General features: G+C 49.2%; 1 protein-coding gene across 1 annotated transcript; it reads right to left on the bottom strand.

Annotated features, from left to right (window-relative positions):
- Window positions 1-640: 640 nt before the first annotated feature.
- RSPH6A (radial spoke head 6 homolog A) lies at window positions 641-18,962 on the bottom strand. Its single transcript, XM_026014196.2, has 6 exons — window positions 18,298-18,962; window positions 15,107-15,344; window positions 7,092-7,859; window positions 5,859-6,003; window positions 5,011-5,128; window positions 641-974 (listed from the first exon to the last, which is right to left on the bottom strand). The coding sequence occupies exons 1-6, from the start codon at window positions 18,960-18,962 to the stop codon at window positions 737-739; spliced, it is 2,172 nt and encodes a 723-aa protein (XP_025869981.1). The 3' UTR covers window positions 641-736.
- Window positions 18,963-19,018: the final 56 nt, after the last annotated feature.

The raw sequence follows: 19,018 nt of genomic DNA on the forward strand, positions 1-19,018 counted from the left end.
CTTTCTAATGCATGAATGTGACTGGGGCCTTCCCTTGCTCCAAGCGCATCTGTGGCTCCCTACTGTTCTCAGGGCAAAGTAAAGCCCTGAGTGATCTGCTCCAGCCAATCTCTCTTTCCAACATCATCACTCACCACTAACTCCTCACATCATGTCCAAACATGGAGATTCCGGAAATGACATCAATACAACTCTCTCTTGCCCTTGGGTCCTTGCATATGCTGTTCCCTCTGCTTGGAATGCTCTTCTTCACTCTGTCCTTGACCCTTCAAGAGTCGGATCAGGAGCTCTGTCAGTCCTCTGGGCTCCCCCATCTGCTTTGTCACTGCTGGAGGATGTGTCCATCTTTCCTGCAGAATGTGAGCCCCAGGAAAGCAGAGCTGGGGCTCCTTGGCCACCTCTGTGTCCCCAGTGCAGGGCTGAGCTAACCAAAAGCCTTTCAATAGCAGTTTGATGGCCAGATGAAGGAAGAAATGAAACAGAGAGACTCTGCTGGGCCATGTCTGTTCCCAACAGAGCCCATAGCCCTAACTTGGAGGCCATGTCAACAAACAAATGAAGAGCTAGGCCATAATGCTGGGAGAAATTTTATTTAGAGCAGCTACCTTCCTCTTCTACTCCTGCCCTCCACGGGCAGAAATCAAAACAACCGTGAAAAAAAACAACGCATTGCTAACAATGTGTAAGGGAAAACCTGCTATCTACCTGCTTGGGGGAGGGGGCTATGGGGTCCCCTTCAGTCATCCAGGTCCTCATCCTCATCTTCTTCCTCATCTTCCTCTTCTTCCTCTGCTGCTGCCAGGGCCTGCTCCTGGGCTGCCTTGAGGGCCTGCTCCTCCTCCACAGTGGGGTCACTCATCTCCATGACCTCTGGGCCCCTGGGGTACTCCTGCTGAATGGGGGCTGGCAGGGGTGGGTTGAAGTTGTCGGGACTGTACTTGTGACCCCAGCCAATGTAGATGTTCTCAAACTTCCTGCAAAGGCAGAGAGATACTGGGAATCCTCTCTTGAAGGCCCCAGCCTGGGCTTTCATTGAAAGTAGGGCCCAGCTGGGGGCACAGCATGACTGAAAAGTGGTGGGTGGTGGGGTGATATCTGCCCACAGGGTTTCTCTTGTTTGGGTGTTCCTTCTTCAATCTTTTTTGAGCACTGACTCCTAAGTGCCAGGCATGTCTAGAGTCACACTCTATGACAACACATATAACCACTGAGCACTTGACATGTGGCTAGTGTGACCAAATCACCGAGTTTCTAATTGTATTTGATTTTTTCTTTTTTAAAAAAGATTTTTTTTATTTATGAGAGACACACAGAAAGAGGCAGAGACATATGCAGAGAGAGAAGCAGGCTCCCCGCAGGAGGCCCAACGCAGGACTCGATCCCAGGACCTGAGCCAAAGGCAGACACTCAACCACTGAGCCACCCAGGTGCCTAAATTGTATTTGATTTTCTATTTTTTTAAGGTTTTATTTATTTATTCATGAGAGACATAGAGAGAGAGAGAGAGAGAGGCAGAGACACAGGCAGAGGGAGAAGCGGGCTCCATGCGGGGAACCCAATGTGGGACTCCATCCCGGGTCTCCAGGATCACACCCTAGGCCAAAGGTGGCGCTAAACCGCTGAGCCACTCAGGCTGCCCTGATTTTCTATTTTTGCTGGCAATTTCTTCTTCAGCACCCCTGGTTATTTAGGAATGTGTTAATTTCTACATATCTGTGAAATTCCCCCAAATTCCTTCTGTTAATGATTTCTAATTTCACCCCAGTGTGGCCAGAGAACATATTTTGTATGATCAATATCTGGGTAAATGTATTGAGACTTGTTTCACAGTCTAGTCCTGGAAGCTGTTCTATGTGCACCTGAGAAGAATGTGTGTTCTGTTGTTGTCAGAGTGGATTTTATTTAATTTTAATGAACTTACATTTAAGCAATAAAACTGATACTCAGTATGGTTATTGGCAAATGTCTAAACATGTCCGAATCTATTATGTCAACTGTAAATGTTGTGAAATCTGAATACAGGTCAAGGGATACCTGGTGGCAGTGGTTAAGCGTCTGCCTTTGGCTTGGGTGGTGATCCCAGGGTCGTGGGATCAAGTCCTACACCGAGCTCCTTGCAGGGAGCTTGCTTCTCCGTCTGCCTGTGTCTCTGCCTCCCTGGATCTCTCATGAATAAATAAAATCCGTTTAAAAAATGAATACAGGTCAAGTACTTCTGATGAAAAGGTAGCATCAAACGGAATGTACTGTAAGTGTCAACTTCACAGCAGATTCTGAAGACATAGTATGAAAATAAGACAGAGTGCAAAACAGCTTGATAATTTTTACATTACTGATTTCATGTTGTAATGATAGCATTTAGGATATTTAGGATGAAATAAAATATATTATTAAGATGAATTTTGTTTTTATTCTTGAATGTGGCTAGCACTGGAAAAAAAATTTTTAATTTAAAAAATAGAAAAAATTAAAAATAAAAAAGTAAAAAAAGGCGGGGGGGCACCTGGGTGGTTCAGTGGTCAAGCATCTGCCTTTGGCTCAGGTCATGATCCTGGGGTCCGGGGATCGAGTCCCGCATCAGGCTCCCCATTGGGAGCCTGCTTCTCCCTCTGCCTATGTCTTTGCTTCTCTCTGTGTGTCTGTCATGGATAAATAAATAAAATCTTAAAAAAGAAAAGAAAAGATAATCGAAAATGATACAGGTGGCTTGTATTTTATTTGTGTTGGACAGTGCTGGTCTAGATGTGGGGACCCAGCAGTGAACACGTTAAGCAAGAATCCCTGCTATGGTGCCTACATTCTAGAAGGAGGAGACTGATAATAAACACAAACATAATTGGGTGCGTCCAAGCCTCCCAGTCTACCTGTTCCCAGAATTTTAATTAGAAGAGAATATGGGAGAAAAGGAAGGGGACCAGGAGTTAGGAAGAGAGGCAGAGAGGAATAGCAGGGGGCTGGGGGGAAAGGGGAATGGAGAGTTTGCCATGAAGGCTCTGTGGCTTTGCCCTTTATCACAGCCTTGGTCTTCTGGAGACAGTTGTTTTCCTCCAGGTCTTTCTCAGAGCCTTCAAATATACTACTTCCTTGGAAACCTCACCCGTGAGATTGAACTTGCAAGGAAGACAGACTCTCAGGCCCCAACCCCAGTCCTGTGCCCACCTGACCCTGCAGTTTAACCAGATCCTGTGCACTCCCAGTCTGGGAACCTCTGGTCTAGAGTGTCCTCTATCTGCTTTTCTCCCTGTTTGTTACTTCTCTTTTCCCAAAGATTTCACATCAAGGCTGCTCTTCCCAGGAATCTACTCTGATCCCCTTAAGATGACAATTTCCAGCTGTAATTGGTCCCTCCACTGTCCCCAGTGGTACTTAGTTTGTAACAGGGTATTTATTCAGCTGAGGGGGTGTTTGCTGTATGATTAATGTCTATGATTCTGTCTGCTCAGAGGCACGATACACATCATCTTTTCAATAAAGGGCCTGGGACCTAACATATAGCTATCAAACAGTAACATCTAAGTCTTTTATAAAGAAAAAGAAAGGGGAGCAGGGCACTTGGGTGACTCAATTGGTAAGTGTCTGCCTTTGGCTTAGGTTGTGATCCCAGGGTCCTGGGATCAAGCCCTATCTGGGCTCCCTGCTCAGTGAGGAATCTGTTCCTGCTTCTCCCTTTGCCCCTCCCCCCACTTGTGCTTGTGTACGTTCTCTATCTCTCCCAAATAAATAAAATCTTTTAAAAAAAAATAGTTGGAGGGATGAATGATTGAGTGGTGTTTGGGTGAGTGGTTGGATGAGTGAATGGAGTTCCAAATTTGGATCTGTTGCTTTCAGAAAGATATTGGCAGAACGCCTGGCTGGCTCAGTTGATGGAGCATGTGACTCTTGATCTCAGGGTTATGAGTTTGAGCCCTGCATTGGGTGTTGAGATTACTTAAAAATAAAGTCTTGGGATTCCCAGGTGGCTCAGCGGTTTGGCACCTGCCTTTGGCCCAGGGCATGATCCTGGAGTCCTGGGATCAAGTCCCATATCGTGCTCCCTGCATGGAGCCTGCTTCTCCCTCTGCCCCCCCCCATGAATAAATAAATAAAGTCTTTTTAAAAATTTAAAAAATTAAAATTAAAAAAAATAAAATCTTAAAAGAAAGAAAGAAAAGAACAGATGTTGGCAAATTAGGATGTGGCCAGAAGAAGGGGGTTGGCAAAAACAAGCAGGCGAGATTCTTCCTTGTTTCTGGAGGGGGGAAAATGCCAAGAATGTAATTGAAGTATCAAGATTACTTGAAATCTCATCATAGGATCCAACAAAGTATAGGTTTATCACAGAGATGGAAAAATAAAAAAATCTATGGAAACTTATCATGCCATCTGGTGGACAGAGCTGGTAAGTGCGCCCGCCCGATGGCTGCGGGGTGCACTCCCTAAGTGGTTAAGCAGGAAGGCTGGGATGCGCCTGGTGGGAGAGACCCAGGAACTCTTGATGTGTAGTGAGTGGGTGGTGAGTGTGTAGCTGCAGGTGGGAAGATGCAGGAGTAACTTCAGCCTGCAGACCTTTTGGGAGCAGCTGGTGGGGGATCCTGGTTGGGAGGACTTCTGCCCAGTAGAGGAGAACATTCAAATTGGAAGAACTGTCCAGGGGGCCCAGGGAAGGAGTTAGACTCCCCCAGACACAAGCCTCTGCTCCTGACACAGCCACCTCAAAGTGGACTCCTGAGTCCTTTCAAGCTCTGTGACCCATATAGCCAAGAAGCCTGGGCTGGGAGGCCAGAGATCCAGGGTTTGAATCCTGCATATGCTATGTGACCCTGGGTCCATTCCTTTCTCTGATTCTCCATTCTCTTATCCGAGGATTTCTCATTTTAGCCTTAGTGGAACTCCTGGAGCTGAGTGTGGGAGTCAGCCCTGGGGGCTTCCTGAAGGGGGTCCTGCCAATCTCCGCCCCGCCCCCTGCCCTCACCCTGACTCTGAAGAAGTTGGAGGGGCTTTCTCTGCTGGAAGTATTAGGAGAAGACCTACTTGCCACTGGCGTAGGCATACGCCCCTGGCCAAAGATTGGAGCGTACGACAGCCACGGAGTACTGCGGGCAGAGACTGCAGGACAGGCGGGCAGTCCAGGGAGACATGTGCATGATTTCTGCAGGAGAATGGAGAGCACCAGGGAGGTCAGAGCTTCCTGAAGCCCTGCACAGCCCCCTGGAGGGGAGACAGAAAGAGGGGAGGGAGCAAAGGAGGAGGATAGGGAAGAGGCATGAAGGGAACTGTGGCTGGCCCCAGGAAGCCACCGCACCTCTCTGAGCTTCAGTGACCACACCCAAGAAGTGGGTATACTTACCTCACCTCCCTTGCAGGAGATGCTATGATCTCCCTTCCAGGTTGGCTACTGGTTTGGGCCACAGTGCAGAGGGCACAGCACAGGCCCTGGGCTCCCGGAGATCTGGGTTCAAATTTGTGCTGTGTCTACTCACCCACTCTCAGCCTCTCCTTCTCCCTTCCTCCAGGGACCTGAGGCCCTGACCTCAGGAAATTCCTCTCCAGGCTTCCAAAATCCAACTCAGGTCCTGCCTCCTTGGGGGAAAGCCTCTCTAACTCTCTCTCTTCCTCTCTCCCCCAAACCCACATGGGGCTCAAAACATCATATCCCTCCCATCTGCAACATGGCCATGTGCTTGACATGACTCTCAAGATGGACATGTCCCCATAACCCCAAGAGGGGTCACTGTCACCAACCCCATATTATAGAGGAGACAATATCTGAGGCTCAGAGAGATGCCCTCGGCAGTCTTCTTGTCCCCCCCACCCCTACTTTCTCCCCAGGCTCCACCTGGGCTGGTGGGCTGGCATGTATGAAGGAAGAGGACCATTACCTGCGTCTTCTGAGAGCGGGGTGAGCAACGGGGGCCCCACCTCCTGCTCCACCTCCTCCATCCCCTCATCTGCCTTCTCTTCCTCCTCCCCCAGCTCCTCTTCCTCTTCCATCTTCTGCAAAGGGTTCACCCAAGTGCAGCGGCCCTGAAGGGGAGGAGAGGAAGGGGAAGGTCAGTCGGCACCTGGACTCTGGGAGGGGGTAAGGGGCCAGGAAGGACACTGGGCACTGGCCCTGTCCTCAGGGACCCAGGTATGGGCAGGGTTGCGGGAGGGAGGACAGCCTGAGAGAGCTGTAGTGGTAAGGTGGAGACGCCTGCTATCTGCTAGCTGTGTGGCTCCCAACTGTGCATTCATCCACTCATTTTTCATGTATTTAATGAGTGCTTACTATATACAGGTAGATGCTGGGGATACATCCTCGAGAGAAGAGACCCCTCCCATCTCTGCCCTGTGGAGCTGACATTCTGCAGCCCATATGATCCTCTGTTCACCTGTGAAATAGTGGTGTCATAGGGGCCTCTCTCATTAGACTGCTGTTGGGTTCCATGAGGTACTGGAGGGCTCATTCATGTTCGTTGAATGAGTGAACCGAAGTGCACAGCATAGAGCAGACTTCAGTTGCCTCAACTATGAAATGGGAATGATAGTCATAACAATCTAAAAAGTTATTTGGATTCAATAAAATATTGCAACAGGGAGTGAGGTAGGTGGAGTCAATAGAAGTTTGTTGAATACATGAATGAATAAAATTTCCTAGCACACAGCAGGTGTTTCCTTGAATGAGTGAATGAATGAATGTAGAGTCCAACAAGTCGGGCATTTGAGAAAGCCAGGTCTTCAGTCTCTTATCCACAATTCCAAATTCTGAAAAGCTGTGAAAAGCATACTTTTGTGTGTGTGTGTGTGTCATTTGGCAGCAACCCCAACCTGAACTAATGAGAAGCAATTTGCAACAGAAATAAAGTCTCTGAGCAGTACTGCAGTCCCAACCCCAGCTTGAGCTGCTGCATGATATCTAGAATGTGTGTGCTGTCACCTTTTCAAAAATCTGAAAAATGCAGGCCACCAAGATGCACGTGGCCCTGGAAGGTCTCTGCCACTGTCAGCGGATTTCCCCAGAGTGAATGAAAACAACGGGCGAATGCACATTATTCAGCACTGCGTCTGGCAGAAAGCAGTGCTGGGGAGCCCCTGGTTCTGCCCCAGGTGAAGAGGCTGTCCCTGGTCCTCACCTGCGGCAGGATGTGCTGCGTGTGGTGCACCCAGTTGGCCATGGAATCCACCAGCTCCAGCACCGGGATGCCCTCAAAGTCGGGGTTCTCCTCGTAGGAGTCGCGGCCTGCACCGCCCTCTTCCTCCTCATCACCCTCCTCTTCGCTGAACTGGTAGAAGCCGAGCGGGCTGATGTGCGTGGCGGCCGAGATGCGTGCAATCTGGGCCCGCAGGTAGTTGGCCTCGTTGCCCGGGAAGGGCGGGTAGCTGTTGACGGGCGCGTCCAGGTGGCCGGTGAAGAACTTCTTGATCTTGCGGGCCTGCACGATCTGGATGGGCGTGACGTGCGGCAACCGTGTCCACGGCCGGCCTGGCTCGTGGCACACAAAATACAGGTACTTGTTGGTGCCTGAGCGGCTCTCCTCCTTGGGGACGATGGGCGGTGGCTTCCACATGGGCTTGGGGATAATGTCGATGACCTTCTCCTCGTCCTCCTCGCCCTCCTCCTCGCCGCCATGAGCATCCATGCCTTCGGCGCTCTCCATCATCTCCTCCACCTCCTCCTCCTCCGCCTCCTCCTCGCCCTCCCGGAACTCCACCTCAGCCACCAGGTAGCTGCGGCTGAGCCCCAGGATCTTGCCCCAAAAGCGGCAGGTGTGGATGGGCTGTTGTTCCACCAGCTGCTTCAGGGCCATGAAGATGCGGAAACTCTCGTCTGAGCTCAGGCCCACACCAGCCTGTTCCAAGTAGAAGGCTGTTTCCATGATGTTGGGCACCGCTGTCTCAACCTGCAGAGGGGTGGGGTGGAGGGCAGAGGGAAGGCTGAAGCCTGGCTCCCCAGCCTGACTCTTCTAAAATCCAGAGAAGGGAACTACTCTGTAACCCAGCTGCTGATGCGATCACGGTTGGTCAGTGAGATGTAGGAGCGAGTCCTTGGGGAGGATGTCCATTATATGAAAGAAAAGGCAAAACGACAACAACAATAACAACAAAAAACCACTAGGAGAAAATCCTTTACTCCTTCATCCTTCCCTCTTTCTTCTGCCTGGAACAGGATGTGAAATCTGGAGGCACAGCAGCTATTTTGGGTCCATGAGGCAACATATGGGAGACAATGTCCCACACCCTAATGATGGTAGAGCTGAAAGGTGGAAACTGCCTCTCCCCAGTGGCATCACTAAGCTGCCTTACCTCCTGGCCTTCTTGTTCTATGGGACAAAGCAGCCACTTATAGTAGTTTTCTGTTACTTGCAGCCAAATGCACCCTTAACAGATACCCTAAATCATATAGCAAATTAAGGGAAGAGGCTGGTTTTGAGTTCAGGAATCAATGATGTCAGAGGATGGGCATGATAAGTCTTGCCCTCATTGCCTCCTCCTTCACCATCTGCTTTGTTCAGGGAGACAGAAGGGGAGAGACAGAGAACAGGGGGTGAGGGCAGGAAGGGAGTGAGAACAAGTAAGTTGATGACTGGGACTAGAAAACATTGAGGTTTGGGTCCAGCCACCCCCATAACCATATGGCCACAAGGCTAACCTGAATACTTTTTTTTGTTCTGGTCCAGAAATCTAAGCCACTAAATTCGTTAGAGCATCAATAAGAAAACAACATGGGTCCACCTTAAGTGTGTGACTGAAACTGAAATAGGTAAATGTGGGAGCCACACAGTGGATGACTGAGACTTTGTGTCCACATTTAACCTCCTTTAAGGACGCTGGTCTTATTGGACTAGGGGCTCACCCTATTCCACAATGACCCCATCTTAACTAATTACATCTGCAGTGACCCTACTTCCAAATAAGGTCCCATTCTGAAGCACCTGGAGGAGAGATACTTTCTCCTTCACAAGAATTTTTGGAGGACACAATGCAATCCATAACAGATGTTTGGTGTAAATATGATGCTGATGCTTAAATCACAACAGTTGCTGTGAAAGATTTGGTGACAAGCATACTGAGGTTTTTTTCCTAAAGGTTTATATATTGCATTCTCATTTTCATAAAAGCTCCAATTGTGAATAGTGTTAAGATGAACAATTTATTGGGACACTTGGGTGGCTCAGTGGTTGAGTATCTGCCTTCAGTTCAGGGTGTGATCCCAGGGTCTTAGGATCAAGTCCGGCGTCGGGCTCCCTGCAGGGAGCTGCTACTCCCTCTGCCTATGTTTCTGCCTCTCTCTCTGTGTTTCTCATGAATAAATAAAATCTTTTTAAAAAAAAGATGAACAATTTATTGCATCTTCTCCCTATGCCTGCTGGACATAGGCATACTATGGTCTGCAAGTGTTTGCAGTCCCTCCCCAAAGGAGAATGATAGGCTCCCACCTCTACCCCCATTGTACTCAGGGAGGGGCCGTGTCACTTGCTCTGAATACTTGAAGCAGCAGTGACAGAGAGGGACACATGTCACAGCCAGGCAGAAGCTGTAAGAGCCAATGTGGGGTTGGCTATGCGCTTTTTACTCTGCAACTGTGGAAGCCTGTGGCACAATGCAATCTCCATCAAGAAATCATCCTGGGATCTCAAGCAGCTGATGAGCAAAAAGTTCTTTTGCTAACTCTGGATGGGCAGGTAATGTGAGCAAGAAATAAATTGTGTAATATTAAGCCACTGAGATTGTGCTATTGGTTATCTCGGCTCCATAGAGGCACAGCCCAATATTTTAGAATAGGAGAATTGTTCTTTTGAAAGTAGTTCTGGCACTTTCCTTCAATTGTAAACACAATGCAAAAGCTTGTCTTCCTAATTGATGGTGATACCAGCAAGTCAGGGAGGGCTGAGTCAAACTTAATTCTAAGACACCTTGCTGACAGGAAGGAAGATAAAGGAATGAGCCTAGGAAACTTTCTTGGGAGTGTGTGCCTGGCCCATGGACCAGTGGCATCACCTTCTTTCTGAGAATCCTCCCTGCTTAATCCACACCACCACCCCCAGAGTCCCTTACCAATGGAGTGCCCTTACCAATCATGTTTAAATTATTATCTCGCCACCTTGGCCAGTGTTTATTGGAGCAAGAGTGGAAAACTGACCTAAAATGACAGATCAGACTCTGCTTCTCTTTCTACTCCCCTCACAGCCCCATAATGTGTGACTGAGTTAGAGTGCAGCTGGCATTCACCTGCCTAGAAATTACTCCTTTGGTAACACTGGGTTTGAACCCAGATTCTCTGGCCAGACTCTTTCTTCTTCTTTTCTTCTTCCCAGTTTCCAGGAAGATCCCATCTATGATCTGGGAGAAAGGATTTCCTGATGGCAACTGGATGGTATTTTTAAAAAAGTAAACTCAGCTGCTATGGGGCAGCTGTATGTTGTGAAGTAGAGAGGGCCAGAAGGAGAGAGGGGCAAAAGTGAAGTATGGGTACTGGGGTCCCTGAATACCAGCTCTGCCGTGGGCCCCAGCCACATCTCTACCCTTGGCTTGAAAAGGGTCAATCAGTCCTGTGAGCTGGCTGAGCCAGCACCATCCCCAAGCCCTTTCTCCATTGCTCCAAGGTTGTTTTCCCAGCCTCCCTTGGAGCCAGGGATTGTTATGTCACTCAATCTGGGCAATGAGATGCAAGCAGAGGTCTTCTGAGAGGCTTCTGGGAAACTTTTACTCCCAATTTTAAAAATTTATTTTTAATTTTAATTTTTTAAAGTTTGTTTATTTATTTGAGATATAGAGAGAGCAAATGAGCATGAGCAGGAAGGGGAGGAGAGGGAGAGAGACTCAAGCAGACTCTGTGCTGAGCACAGAACCCAACCTGGGGACTTGAACCCATGACCCTGAGATCACGACCTGAGCCAAAACCAAGAGTCAACACAACTGGCTGTGCCACCCAGGTGCCCCGGTTTATTTATTTTTCTAGTAATCTCTACCCCCAACGTGGGGTTCAAATTCACAGCCCTGAGATCAAGCCGCAGGCTCCTCAGACTGAGCAAGCCAGGCACGAGACATACAAAGACAAGCTCCTTTCCTCCCTTTTTGGGACACTGGTGTGGGGATATGATGTTTGAGGCTGTAGCAACGGTTTTTTGAACATCAAGTGATGGGCTCAAGGACCAAACACAGAGCAGAGGGGAGGGAAAAGCCGGATTCTTAGTGATCTCACAGACAAGATGCCCCAACTCTGCCCACTCTTGGCCAAATGAAGTAATTAAATGTTTTTCTGAAATGCTTGGTCCATTTTATTTATTTATTCATTCATTCAGGAGAGACACACAGAGAGAGGCAGAAACATAGGCAGAGGGAGAAGCAGGCTCCCTGCGGGGAGCCTGATACAATTAAGCATTTGCGGCCAGAAACAAGCCTTACTGACTGCATTGGCCAGAGAGGGGATTTATACCCAGGCTTCTATGATGCTGAAAAATGTTCTCTCAGGACACCCGGGTGGATCAGTGGTTGAGCATCTGCCTTTGGTTTTTTTTTTTCTGTTTGTTTGTTTGTTTTGTTTTGTATTGTATTTTTTAAAGATTTTATTTATTCATGAGGGACACAGAGAGAGAGAGGCAGGGACACAGACGGAGATGGAAGCAGGCTCCCTGCAGGGAGCCCGATGTGGGACTCAATCAAGATCTCAGAATCCCGGGATCCCTGGGTGGCGCAGCGGTTTGGCGCTTGCCTTTGGCCCAGGGCGCGATCCTGGAGACCTGGGATCGAATCCCACATCGGGCCCCCGGTGCATGGAGCCTGCTCCTCCCTCTGCCTGTGTCTCTGCCTCTCTCTCTGTATGACTATCATAAATAAATAAAAAAAAAAAAAAAAAAAAAGATCTCAGGATCCCAGGATCACGCACTGAGCCAAAGGCAGATGCTCAACCACTGAGCCTCCCAGGCATCTTGAGCATCTGACTTTGGCTCAGGGCATGATCCTGGGGTCCTGAGATTGGGTCCCGCATCAGGCTCCATTCAGGGAGCCTGGTTGTCTGCCTATATATCTGCCTCTCTGTGTGTCTCTCATGAATAAATAAATAAAATCTTTAAAAAAAACCCCACCACTGTTCTCTTGGTGTAGAAACAAGGAAGGGGGTTGGGAATGGGGGAGAAGACAGCCTTCAGTGCCCCTTCCCAGGGGAGCCAATCTTCTCAGCTGTGGACTGCTTGAATATCAGGTGTAAATATCAGGTGTGAGAGAAACTTCTATCTTGTTTTAACCACTTGTCTCCAGTTCTGCAACATCATCTACTTCCTGCCTTAATGTGATCTATGCTGTCAAACGGGTACAGTAAAGTGTTAGTTTTTGGAATGTGATGCAGTAATACTAAAGTTAGTCTGAAGTTACTTTTTAAAGGTATCATTTATTTATTTTGAGAGAGAGAGAGAACAAGAGGTGGGAGAGGCAAAGGAAAAGGGAGAGGGAGAGGGAGAGGGAGAGGGAGAGGGAGAGGGAGAGAGGGAATCCCAAGCCAACTCCATGCTAGGTGTGCCCTAAGTTAGTCTGAAATTATAAATGGAAGAATAACCAGCCTCTGTTACAAAACAGAGGCACAGTGACAGGGAGCCTTCTGCTACCAAATAGCCAAATCTGCGTTGCAGTGGCTGTACACAGCAAGCTGGAGAGTTCTAGAGCAGAGAGCCATACACAGAGTGAAGGTGAAGAAAAGAGAATCCACAAACAGGTCAAGTCCATATAGGTGTAAATAAATCATAGAGATGGCATTTCAAAGGAAGCGGTAAGGAAAGAATGCATTACTCCACAAAGGCTGTTGGGGATCTCAGCTAGCAATTTAGAAGAAATAGGAAAAGGGAAATGAGAGCCTCATCTTCTATCAGAAAAATAAACACAGGGATCCCTGGGTGGCGCAGCGGTTTGGCGCCTGCCTTTGGCCCAGGGCGCGATCCTGGAGACCCGGGATCAAATCCCACATCGGGCTCCCGGTGCATGGAGCCTGCTTCTCCCTCCGCCTGTGTCTCTGCCTCTCTCTCTCTCTCTGTGACTATCATAAATAAAAAAAAAAAAAAAAAAAAAGAAAGAAAGAAAAAGAAACACAAAAAGCTGAATTTCTTTAAGTCTTTTCTTAGAGACATGTACATGTCACAAATGCCCACAATTTTGCCCTTTGCAGACCTCCCATTAGGAATTCCAGCTCCAGGGATGCCTGGGTGGCTCAGTGGTTGAGCCTCTGCCTTTGGTTCAGGGCATGATCGTGGGGTCTGGAATGGAGTCTCACATGGGGCTCTTGCTTCTCCCTCTGCCTGTGTCTCTGCCTCTATGTGTTTGTGTGTATTTCATGACTAAATAAATTTAAAAATATATATATATATAAAGGAATTCCAGCTCCAGGGCACCTGGGTGGCTCAGTGAGTTAAGTGTCTGTCTTTGGTTCAGGTCGTGGTCCTGAGGTCCTGGGATCCTGGGATCAGGTCCCACATCAGGCTCCCTGCTCTGTTTCTCCCTTTGCCTCTCATGAATAAAATAAAAGCAAAATATTAAAAAGTAAAAAAAAAAAAAGAATTCCAGCTCCCAAGTTCTAAAGGGGTGGGGTGGGGCCTTCAGGGGACCACCCCTGTCCAGACACACATATAAAGGGGCAGAGCCTCCCAAAGGATAGAATTTCCCAGGAGTGCAGCAGGGCCCTCTGCCTTAGATATTGCCTTAGATATGGGTTAGATCCGGGGGCGAGGTAGGAAGGGTTAGGAAAGGTGAAGTTCTAAGTAAGTGGGGCCTCCAGATCTGAAATTTATTATTTTATTTATTTTTAAAGATTTTATTTATTTATTCATAAGACACACACACACACACACACACAGGCAGAGACTCAGGCAAAGGGAGAAGCGGGCTCCATGCAGGGAGCCCAATGTGGAACTGGAAACCGGGACTACAGGATCATGCCCTGGGCTGAAGGCAGCGCTAAACCTCTGAGCCACCTGGGCTGCCCCCAGATCTGAAATTTAAAACCACACTCCCAGGTAAAACTTCGTGCCCAAGACTTGGGATTTTTTTTTTCTTTTTTCTTTTTTTTTTTCTCTTTTCTTTTTTTGGCCTTTATTTATGATAGTCACAGAGAGAGAGAGAGGCAGAGACAGAAACAGGCTCCATGCACCGGGATGCCCGACGTGGGATCCGATCCCGGGTCTCCAGGACCGCGCCCTGGGCCAAAGGCAGGCGCTAAACCGCTGCGCCATCCAGGGATCCACAAGACTTGGGATTTCCACCTGGGCTCTCCTTGCCCATGGGTGGCACGTTCCTTCCCCAGAATCCTGGAGTCTCAGAATCATAGCTGGAAGTGAGCACAGAGCCTCATCGGCTGCAGACAGGACGAAGGTTGTGTATGGCAGGGGCTCTGGAGGTCATGGTGCTTCCTCTGTGCCCTCTGAGCCTATGTCTTTCCTCCACAAATAGGAATAAGTAGCACTTGCCTTGCAGGGTTGCTTCAGGGATGAAAAGGAGACAGTGCTCTTCAAGCTCTTAGCAAGGGCCTAGGAGGTATCCGAAGGATCTAAACAAGGGTTCTCCACAAATATTTCTTGCATGAGAGGGAAAGAACACTTTACCTGATTTCTCGGCTGTTGTCAAATTCTGGCAATAGTTGTGGAATTAAATATTCTGAGGATAGTGAAATGTTAAGGGGCCAAGAGTGGAAGAATTCTTAGAGGGTCTCAACTTAACAAAAGGGGAAACTGAGTCCAAGGACTCGCGGAGTGGGGGTGTGGTGCACTTCAGTCCTGAGAGACTCCAGGAGGTCTGCAAAGCAGATTATTCTCAGGAGGAAGGATTAAAGAAAAGACAGTAAGAGACTCCAGTCTCCACTTCGAGGCGGCTGCAGGAGTCAGGTTTCTAAAAAGCAGAGCCCACTAGCTCTTCTGTCTTCTGCTTCAGATGCTTGCAGGGCACTCCAGGGCGCTCAGGAGAAAGCCCGAGGCCCTGGGCCTGGCACTCTAAGCCCTCAGTGACCTGGTCTTGGCCCCCTCAGCCCGGCGCGCACATGAAACCGAAATCGTTTGTGTTTCTGGGTGGGTACCGCGTGCGCTCCCTCACCTGCAGACCTGAGCTCAGGGGTGCCTAAGCCCCGGCCATCGCCCGTCGCGCCGCCCGCCCCTCCCACCGGCTCACTCACCACTTCCTCCTCCAACTCCTGTTCGCCCTCGCCTCCTGCGCCGCTCCGAAGGAACAGCCCCCTCTGTCTGTCCGCCATCTCGTAGGTGGGCTCCATCTCGGGGTCGTCCCGCATGGTGTCCAGCTTGGGGTGGAACCACTCCCATTGCGTGGTGCGGTTCAGCGACTCCAGGATGGACAAGGGGTCCTCGGGCCGCTGGTTCAGGATCTTGGTCAGCAGGTTCACCAGGTGCTCATACCTGCCTCCCGCGGGGAGGGAGTGGGAGGTGGGAAACAGCACTAGCTCAGCTCAGTGAGCTATTATGTGCCTGGTCCTGTGCCTGGAGCTGGGGACCCTCGTGGAGAAGAGAAACTGTCCCTGTCCTGGTGGAGCTGACATTCGTTGATGGAGACAGACATTAACCCAATAGGCAAAATATATAGTGTGTCCTGTGAAGACAGAGCAGGGAATGGGGACAGGGAATGCCAGGGATAGATGGCTTCCCATTGTGAATATGGGAGGCCAGGGAAGGTCACACCAAGGTGACATTTAAGCTGAGATCTGAATGATGTGAGGAGCCAAATCATACAGATATTAGGGGTGTTTCAGTCAGAGGGGGCAACTGGTATATAGGCCCTGAGACATTTCATGAGTCTAACAGAATCTTAATAAAACTCAAGGAAACTAGGAGACAGGCAAATTCCATGCCAATTTCGTTTAGAAATATAGATGCTGATTTTTTTTTTTAAGATTTTAAAAGATTTTATTCATGAGAGACACAGAGAAAGGGGCGGGTGCAGAGGGAGAAGCAGGCTCCATGCAGAGAGCCTGACGTGGGACTTGATCCTGGGGTCTCCAGGATCATACTCTGGGTGGAAGGCGGCACTAAATGGTTGAGCCACCCGGGCTGCCCCTTAAGATTTTATTTATTTGAGAGAGAGAGAGTGAGAGAGCACAAGCAAGGGGACAGGTGGGGAGAGGCAGAGGGAGAAGCAGACTCTGCTGAGCAGGGAGATCCCAGGATCATGACCTGAGCCAAAGGCAGACACTTAACCAACTGAACCACCCAGGGGCCCCTGGATGCTGAAATCCTGAGCTAAATATTAGCATTTGGCACCCAGCAAAAAGTTGCTCTCAAAAAGACAACATACCATGATTAAACTGGGCTAATAACAGGACTGGTCTGATATTAGAAAAGTAGAAAAAATATAACTCATCATGTTAATATATATATAACAAGTTGGGGCACCTGGGTGGCTCAGTCAGAAGCATCCAACTCATGACTTCAGCTCAGGTCGTGATTTCAAGGGTCCTGGGATGGGGCCCTGAGAGAGGCTCCCTGCTCAACAGGGAGTCTGCTTGGGATTCTCTCCCTTAGCCCCACCCCCTATACTTGTGTGTGCTCTCTAAAATAATAAATCTTAAAACACATTTATAAGATAACCTCAACCAGTGCAGAGAAAGTGTTTGATAACATACAACACCCATTTATGATAAAAAAAAAAAAAAAAAAAAGCCCAGCAAACTAGGAATAGAAGGTAATTTTTATAATTGTATAAAGGGGATCCACAAGTAACCTACAGCACACTCCAAACATGGTGAAAAGACTGGGAATGAGGATGCTTGCTTTCAAGGCTTGTATTTAACACTGAACTGGAAGTCCCAGCCAATGCAATCTGACATGAAAAGGAAAGGAAAGGTAAAAAGGATTGGAAAGAAAGTACTGAAACTGCCATGGTTTGCAGGGGATGTGATTGGGAATCACATGCAGAGGACTTGAGCTGAGGGTGTGCCTGGCATAGTGGAGGAACACTGAGGAGGTCAGAGTGGCTGGAGCCGGTGGTGGGAGAGGTTGTGGGGGGAGAGGAGGTAGAGTGATGACAGTACTGTAATGGCTTCCTTGCACCCAAGCCCAGGACTATGCTGGACACTTGAGAGCAGTGCAGGATTCTCACCACAATCATACATCTGAGAAACAATCACGATCCCTACTCTTCAGTTGAGGAAACAGAGGCTCAGAAGAGTTGAAGTCATGAGGTCACACAGTGGTTGCACAGCCAGGATTTGAAACCAGGCTGGTCTGATTTCAAAGCATGTATGTCTCACCCTCTGCTGGATGGAAACCCTTCGACAGCAGTCTGGGCTATGCTGGAGAGCCATCACTGAATTGGGAAAGGGTAAGGAGAGGTCAGACTTTGCCACAGCTTTTCAATAGGGGATCTGGAAGCTCCCAAGGGTGGGAAGGAACTGTGGGGAAGAGCTAGATGTTTTGACTAAACTCCTGATTTAGGACCTAGAGATGAAGTTTGGAGAGCCAATAGGGGTTTGAATGGCTGTTATGAGAGGCATAAACCTATCCCTGAGGGCACTGGGGGGCCATGGCAAGCTCTGCACATGAGAGGCATGGGGTCAGTTTTGTCCTTTATCAAGTCTTGTTACTTCTCCAGCCTTGTCTCTTCCTGCTGCCCCTTTCTTGCTTGGTTCCAGTCATACCAGCCTCCTTGCTGTTCCTCAGACACAGCGAGCCTTAAAGCTTTTAAACGTGCTGTGTCTTATACCTGAACCTCTCTAGTTACCTGCAAGATGCTCTCCTTCAAGTCCCTGACCAAATGTTACCCCCTCAGAGGCCTTCCTTGACCTCGTGCTATTGTAACATGTACTCACTAATCCCCCCTTTACCCTGCCTTATTTTCCCCCTAAGCTCTTATCATTGCCTATCACTTTTTATATTGTCCATTCTGCCACTAGAATGCAAGTTTTACAAAGATGTAATGGGGACAGCTAAGTGGCCTTGGCAAGCTCCTTCTCCAGGCAAAAAAAAATTAGTGGATAATTGGGCCTCAGGAGCCAAATTACATGCATCTGCCACATCCTAGCTGTTATCATCTTGGATATGGGACCTAATTTCTCTGCCTTGGTTTATCCTCTATAAAACAGGAAAGGTAGGTGTGCTAATCTCAGCTGTGAGAACCAGGCGCTAACGTGTGAATGGTGGCACAATGTCTGGTAAGTAAATGTTAGCTATTGTTAGCAGTTTCATCCCCTGACTCCTGGTCTGAGTTAGATGCCCCTGGAACAGGCATTGGTGACCCATGAGGGGTGATCTCCTGTCTGAAGAGACCCCAGAGCCTTAGGCAGAGATGGGGCTGGGGTGGGTGAGGCCTCTCCCTGCCTGGGTCACACCCCCTCCCCACTCATGAGCCCCTTCTCACAGGCTGAGGCTGCAACTGACGCTGGTCTGCAGCAGGTAGGCCTTGGCATTCTGCACAGCTAGCTCCCGAGGCTCTGGCTCAGGCACCTCCATACTGAAGGGCATGAGGCCCAGCTCGGAGGGCGTGTACTGGAGGGTGGGGTCATCCCTCTCGGAGGGCCCATGCTGGGCACCCTGGTCGAACTGTAGGTCTTCTCTCTGGTACATGTTGAACTGGCCCAAGAAGTCGGACTGGTAGGAAGAGTCCAGTTGCTGGAAGAGGTTGCCTTGGCCCTGCTGTAGTTGCTGCAGCATTAGGCTGGCCGTTCGGGTGGCCTGGCTCTCGCCTTCTTCCAGGTAAGGTTGGGGCTGTAACTCGGAGGGAAAGCCCATATTCAGGGACGGGTACTCTAGACCACCCAACGGGGCTTCCTCAGACTGGTACATCAAGTTCTCCGGTTGGGTCAGGCTGGCCCCTGATGACCAGCCCCGCAGGTTGGTCTGGCTCGCGGGGATCCCTTGACTGCTTTGCAGGTCCAGGCCATCGAGGGGTATCTGCTGCACCTCCTCAGAGACGCTGGGCTGGAACTGATTGACTTCCCAACTGCGCCGCTGGGAGGTCTGGGAACTCCTCCAACTTGAGGGTTGCTGGGAGGGGGGTTCAGGGTCGGGCGGTGGGTCCCCCATAGTTCAAAAGGGGTCACAGCTTCCCGGAGGAAGGCTTGCAGACAGGCAGGCCAGAT

This window comes from Vulpes vulpes, chromosome 1 (assembly GCF_048418805.1).
Source record: "Vulpes vulpes isolate BD-2025 chromosome 1, VulVul3, whole genome shotgun sequence".
In the NCBI taxonomy this organism is placed as follows: Eukaryota; Metazoa; Chordata; class Mammalia; order Carnivora; family Canidae; genus Vulpes; species Vulpes vulpes.